The 6911-nt window shown below is 33.8% G+C and overlaps 2 protein-coding genes across 2 annotated transcripts; both read left to right on the top strand.

Moving 5' to 3' along the window:
- The first annotated feature begins 564 nt into the window (after positions 1-564).
- LOC130462992 (uncharacterized) lies at positions 565-1859 on the top strand. Its single transcript, XM_056832004.1, has 3 exons — positions 565-1183; positions 1243-1386; positions 1759-1859. Exons 1-3 carry the CDS (start codon positions 565-567, stop codon positions 1857-1859), a joined length of 864 nt encoding a protein of 287 aa, XP_056687982.1.
- A 1772-nt stretch (positions 1860-3631) lies between these two features.
- On the top strand, positions 3632-4552 carry LOC110792345 (uncharacterized). The gene has a single exon (XM_021997154.2). The coding sequence runs from the start codon at positions 3759-3761 to the stop codon at positions 4242-4244; it is 486 nt and encodes a 161-aa protein (XP_021852846.1). The 5' UTR covers positions 3632-3758; the 3' UTR covers positions 4245-4552.
- The last annotated feature ends 2359 nt before the right edge of the window (positions 4553-6911 follow it).

The raw sequence follows: 6911 nt of genomic DNA, 5'->3' as shown, positions 1-6911 counted from the left end.
ATGTGCTCGATAGTCGGCCCGATCGGGCGAAATTCCGCCCGATCAGGCGGTTGCAAAATGCCCAGAACAACGCCCAGAATGACCGCCCGATCCGGATCGGGCGAAGCCCGCCCGATCGGGCGCGTGTTGAAACTGCACGATCCTCTATCTTCAAAACGTCATATCTCTTTCGTTATTCGTCGAAATTAGGCGAGTGACCACTTGTTGGAAAGATATTGAAGTCTAAAATCTAACCCAATTGGAATTACATCATTTGGAGTTGTATAACTTGAGTTATGCTTAAAATAGTGGACTATAGTCATTTTTGTACTTCCTTCGTTATTCGCTTTGCTTCAAAACTTTTCAAACTTAATGTTTGTGCTCTCGAAAGTACATAATCTCTTGTATTGATTCAAATGAGTAGGAAATGCACAAAAATATTCTAATTCCTACAATGATGAACCTGAAACTACAAACACACTACAAGAAATCGCGCCGAAGAGCTCATTTGAGATCAAAAAGTACTAAGGGACAGGGGTAAAAACTCTATATAAACACACATATCAGTCTTTTAAGTATTTTACCATGTGGAAATACTCTCATGTATTTCATGATATTGTGATTGCTGCTTGGAATACTCCCATTGTTGGAAGTAAAATGTATACTATGACTAGTAAATTGAAGAAAGTCAAAGCTGTCTTAAAGGAGCTCAATGGAGTGGGGTTTTCTGATATTCAAGCTGTTGCGTTAAGTGCTTATCAAGCCATGTTGGTTGCACAGGAAGCAATGCATCACAACCCTACTGATCAACTATTGGCTGATCGGGAACTTGATGCTACTAATGTGTATAGAGTTAAGAATAAAGCTTATCTGAAATTTTTGAAGCAAAAAGCTAAAGTTGACTGGATTAAGGCTGGAGATGAGAACACAACTATCTTTCACCAGAGTATTAGAAGTAGAAATGTTCAAAATCAAGTATACAGTATTCATGACCTGAATGGGGTGTGGAAAGATGACCATGTAGCTTTGTCTGAAGCTTTTGTTTCTTACTATAAAACTCTCCTTGGTACCACTCATGCTCATAAGAAATCTGTTGTTCATCAGATTGTTCATATTGGTCCTGTTTGCTCTTCTGATCACAAGGCAATCTTAAATTGTCCCTATACTGTTGATGAAATAAAGGAAGCTTTGTTCTCTATCAAAGGTAATATGGCCCCTGAACCTGATGGTTTTGGTTCTCATTTCTATAGAGATGCTTGGCAGATTGTGGTTCTGATATCACTGTTGATGCCTTAGATGTGTTGCAATCTGGTAAACTCTTAAAGGAGGTTAATCACACTGTCATTACTCTCATTCCTAAAACCAAGTATCCAAGGAATGTGAGTGATTTCAGAACTTTCTCCTGCTGTAACACCTTGTACAAGTGTGTTACTAAGGTCCTTTGAGGGAGGTTAAGGAGAGTGCTTCCTGATCTTGTGACGGAGTGTGTTTGGTATCCTATGTTTTCCTTGATGATAAATGGATCAATGTAGGGTTTTTTCAAGTCTAAAAGGGGTTTGAGGCAAGGGGACCCTATGTCTCCTCTCTTATTTGTCAATTGCATGGAATATTTATCCAGAATCTTGTAGAAAATGAGTGGTTTGCAGCAATTCCAGTTTCACCCAAGATGTAAGGAGCTAAAGCTGACTCACTTATGTTTTGCTGATGATTTGATCATGTGCTGTAAAGGGGAGTTTCCTTCCATTTACCTGCTTCTTTAAGCTTTTAAATTGTTTTCAGACTCTTCTGGTTTACAAGCCAATAAGGCTAAATCTTTCATTTATTGCTATGGAATGACTGATACTGTTGTGAAAAAGAGTTTTAGATGTGTCTGGGTTTAACAGAAGAAATCTTCCCTTTCAACACTTGGGTGTTCCTATTAGTCCAAAGAGGATTTTAGCTGCTCAATGTGGGGGTATTGGTTGAGAAAATGACAACAAGAATAAGAATCTGGAGCTCTAGGAATCTCTCTTACACTGCAAGGATGCAGCTGATCAACTATGTGCTTATAGTCTTCACATGTACTGGGCTCGAATCTACATTCTTCATAAGAGTGTGTTACAGGAGATTGTCAAAATTTGCAGGTCCTTTCTTTGGAGTGGGAAAGCCTTCAGTAAAAAAACCAAGTAATATAGCTTGGGATAGAACTTGTAAGGACAAAAGTTCAGGGGGATTATTGGGATATAGAGATGTGTTACTGTGGAATGTAGCAAACATAGGAAAATATGTTTGGGCTCTTGCTACCAAACATGCTAATGTTTGGACCAAATGGGTAACATCTGTGTATTTAAAGAATGGGGCTTGGTGGGATTACCAACCTAGTGTTTCTGCTAGTTGGTATTGGAGGAAGGTTTGTGCTACTAAGGATCAACTTAAGCTGCTTTACACTTATGCTGAATTTTGTTCCATGCAGCATTACTCTGTCAACAAGTGTATGAAAAGTTGGTAGGGGTAAAGGCAAAGGTTCACTGGGATAAAATGGTCTCGAATAGACTTAATACTCCAAAGCACTGGTTCATTTGTTGGCTTGCTGTTCAGCATAGATTACAAACAACTGCTAAGTTGGCTAGCATTGGAGTTAGCTCTTCTCCTGCTTGTCTGCTTTGTGGTCAAGGGATTGAAGATCACGGGCACTTATTTTTTTTCCTGCCCTTATAGCAATAGGTGCTTTGCTGAGCTGAAGGTCTGGTTGGGTATTCATTTGCCTGATTGTAGCATGCAGAAACTTATTAAGAAGATAGGGAGCAGTAATCATTCTAAGTTCAAGAAATAGGTGATACATGCAGGCATTGCTGCTACTGTGTACATCATCTGGAGGAGTAGGAACAACAGTTTCTGGAATGGAGTTGTACCTACTGTGCAACATTCCTTGTCTAGTTTAAAGCAGATTGTTAGAAATAGAGTTCATGTGGTTATGCCTAAGTCTGTAAGTAGAAGGGATATTCAATGATTTTTGGCTTTGTAATTAGTTGATTGTTGGTGTTTGCTAGCTCTAGTTTAAAATGGTTCATCTTAGTTGGTTTGTTTTGCTAAAGTTAGCTTAGGTTGTATTTCGTTTTGAGCTAATATTATCCTTACTTAGCAAAAAAAAAAACAAAACATACGAGAAGTTTTTGTAGGGCAGTGATACTCACATATTTGTTCAACACTAAAAAAACTAGCCTAACAAAGTAATGAGCTACACTAATTTACAACCTCTTTTAAGTTTTAACATGAGACCATCTAGTCGAGTTAAAAAAAATGAAAGTTGATTAATTTTTTTTAACGTGAGTTGGCTACTCGACGTGGCAATTGAATCAAATTTATGAATTACCCGATTATGAGCCGTACCAAAGTGACATAAACCAACTTTGATTCGAGCAATCCGTTTAATTTCCACCTTCCATGTCGATCATCATAATGAAATTAAAACGAACAGCAAAATTCAGCAATCTCCAACAACCTTCCATCATGTGGTCAGGAATCACACGATTAGACTCTATACACATCCCACCTTATCAAATTCCATCCTCCAAACTAACACCTAAAAATATTAATAAATGCAATTTCTCTTTTTATAATCACCAACCAACTATATCAAATTTAATTCTTTACCCCTTCAAAAATCAACCGTATTATTACCAATTTTATCATTACACAAACTCATCTATAAAAACCCAAAAAACACCATCTTCCCTTACATCAAAACCTTCCAATTATAGTAACACCCCACCCCAAAAAAACACCCAAATCTTCCAAAAATGGCAAACCAATTGATCGAAACCCACCGCGAAGGAGCGGAAGTATACTCCACCCCAGACCTCTGTAAGGCAAAATCATATGAATTGCTCGAAGAACTCGACATGCCCAACGGTCTCCTACCCATGAATGAGATGATAGAAGTTGGGTATAACCGCACGACCGGGTTCGTGTGGTTAATCCAGAAAGAACTGGTGAAACACCATTTCGAAAAGATTGATAGAAAGGTGACTTATGATACAGTTGTTACAGCTTTTGTTGAGAAGCATAAGATGAAGAAGCTTCATGGGGTTAAGGCGAAGGAGATGATGATTTGGTTACCTCTTAATGAAATTTACATTGGTTCGGATTCTACTAAGATTACCTTTGGTTCTTATACCGGTATTTCCCGCTCTTTTCCTGTTTCTGCTTTTATTGAAGAGGTGAAGAAAGTCGAAGAAGAGAAAAAGGTGGAAGAAGAGAAAAAGGTGGAAGAAATTAAAGCATAGAACAAGGGGTAAACTTGGGATTTCAACTTGTTAATTAAGGCTTAATCGCCTGTGATTAAGCTATATCTTTATTTGGTTTTGCCCTAGCAAACCAAATCTGTTTTTTAATTTATTATCGCATTTTTTCGTTTCATTTTTATTATATTAAGGGCAAGGAAAATAATGTAATACTAGGAAATCTTGCTTACGAGAGGATTGCCTAGTTTATAATCGCTTAATGTTATACGAAGTACTTGTATTACTTTATATTGCTCGTATTGGTCGTATTATACCTACGTTAAAACTGCTAATCATGCAGTTTTTCTCTTTGGAACTTTTGTCAAATGGATTATCTATTAGAAATGTGATGGTGGGTTAATTGTTATAAGACATATGAATATGTGATGCAATTGTTTTTATTATAAAAAATATATATATGTAATTGTTCTTGCATAATGTGTCAAATCCCTAAAAATATGGATTTACACTAATAAAAATCTGGTCCATGCTAACTTAGCGTGGACCAGGGCAACGGAGTAATTTGTATCACAAATTCTTATTTACAAGGGGTGTACAATAAATATTGTACAACAAAGTTAAAGTTGACGTAAAATGGTTAAAAGTTACCTTTAGATATGTAAATGTTATCTATTTTTTAGTGATAAATATTTTTGTTTTAATAAAAAATATTTCTTCAAAATCACTAATAATATATAAAATTAATCATTTAACATTTTAAAATGTTTATATGTCAACTTTTTTATAATAATATAAAAGTTAGAGAAAATTGGATAAAAGTTAGAGAAAACTGGATAAAAGTTATATTGGTCTACAATAAACTTATTGTACACCTTATGCATGCAATACCTTTTGAATTTGTATGGGCAACATATGTAACTGTCACGTGACAGTTATTTTGTGATTTAAATAGTAATTATATGTGTATTATAGTAACTATGTGTTTTAAAGAGTTACTATGTGTTCTGTAAAGTTTCAATGCGATTTGTGCCTAGCCCACTTTATATACGTTTTAAACTTTTTTTTTTCAAAATTTCAGGTCTACATTCTGTTCATTTCTCTTTCATTTCTCTCTCTTCATTTTCTCTCTATGCTTTTCAAAATTTACCCCCAAATTAGGTTTTGTTCGATTTTCTTCGTAATTATCTTATAATTCTTATAATTGGATATGATCTAGTAGATGAGGAAAAATCGGAGGAAGTAGTAGATCAAGAAGGAGGTTCGTCGTTGCCGAAACCGAATCGAAGAATTTACGCTCGTCTACAAATCTTCGCAAGAATTTTTAGAGATCACATCTCGGTTTGTTGTTTTTTAAAGAATTTTAAGTCTATTTTTATTTAAAATTGAAAATATTTGTTGTTTTGGAGAAATTAATGTTTGTGTTTTGCCGAAATATCGTTTTCACTTCGGGAATTCGATCAGTGACTTCACGATTTCAAATAGTAACTATATGAGTAATACAGTAACTATATGGTTTAAAGAGGTACTATGTAATTTTAATGGTTACTATATGTGTACAATAGTTACTATATTATTTTAATGGTTACTATATGTGTACAATAGTTACTATATGTGTACAATAGTTATTATTTTGTTGAGTGATTTGAAATGCTTGTTGTTTTGTTGAAATTAGGGTTAGTGTTTCACATAGTTAGTATATAAATGATATAGTTACCTTTAATTTATGTTGCGAAATAGTGTTTTTAATAGTCACTGGAATGTTCGTTGTGTTTATATTAGTAGTAGTTTTTAGATTAACTATATTTTTTAAAAAGTTACTATAACTTTAAAACAATAATTATGTGTTTAAAATAGTTACTATATTTTTTAGAAAGTTATTATAAGTTTAAAACAGTAACTATGTGTTTAAGATAGTTATTATGTTATAAAGAGTTTATAATGACTTTTTGATAAATAATAGTTACTATACGATTACATTATGTACTATGTTATTTAGAGTATGTTTTTGTTCGCTTCTTAGATAGTGGCTATATGATTATAATGGTTACTATATGTGTACAATAGTTACTATATTATAATAATAGTCCATATGTTTTATATAGTTACTATTTGTTTTATAGTTACTATATTTTGAAATAGGTACTATGTTTATTTTATCATGATTTGTTACCATATGTTTATTTTCTTCAATAGTTACTATAGTATTTATATAGTTACTATATGTTTGAAATATGTAATATGTTTATTTTATCATGATTAGTTACCATATGTTTATTTTCCTCAATAGTATTTGTATGTTTTATATAGTTACTACTACCTCCGTTCCTAAAAGTTCTTTACGCTTTCCGTTTTAGTCCGTTCCTAAAAGTTCTTTACAATCCTACTTTATTCCATTTTTACTCTTATTTGGCCCACCATAACTTACCCACTCACAATACTTTAATATTAGTTTCCACCCACTCACATTGTTGGACAATTTATAGCCACTCATTTTCCATTTGTTACCCCACCATCACATGTTCACCAAAATTCCTTAATTACCGTGCAAATAGTAACCGTAAAGATCATTTAGGAACGGAGGTAGTATATGTTTAAAATAGTTACTATTTTAATTTATTATGTTCTGTGCATGTTTTTGATGTTATTCTATATTTTTAGTGATAGAGTTACTATATTATTATCACACCAACTATGTCTACAACTATGTGA

Source organism: Spinacia oleracea, chromosome 6 (genome assembly GCF_020520425.1).
Source record: "Spinacia oleracea cultivar Varoflay chromosome 6, BTI_SOV_V1, whole genome shotgun sequence".
In the NCBI taxonomy this organism is placed as follows: Eukaryota; Viridiplantae; Streptophyta; class Magnoliopsida; order Caryophyllales; family Amaranthaceae; genus Spinacia; species Spinacia oleracea.
Note: the sequence above shows the minus strand (reverse complement) of the source record. Positions and strands in the feature narration are given on the sequence as shown.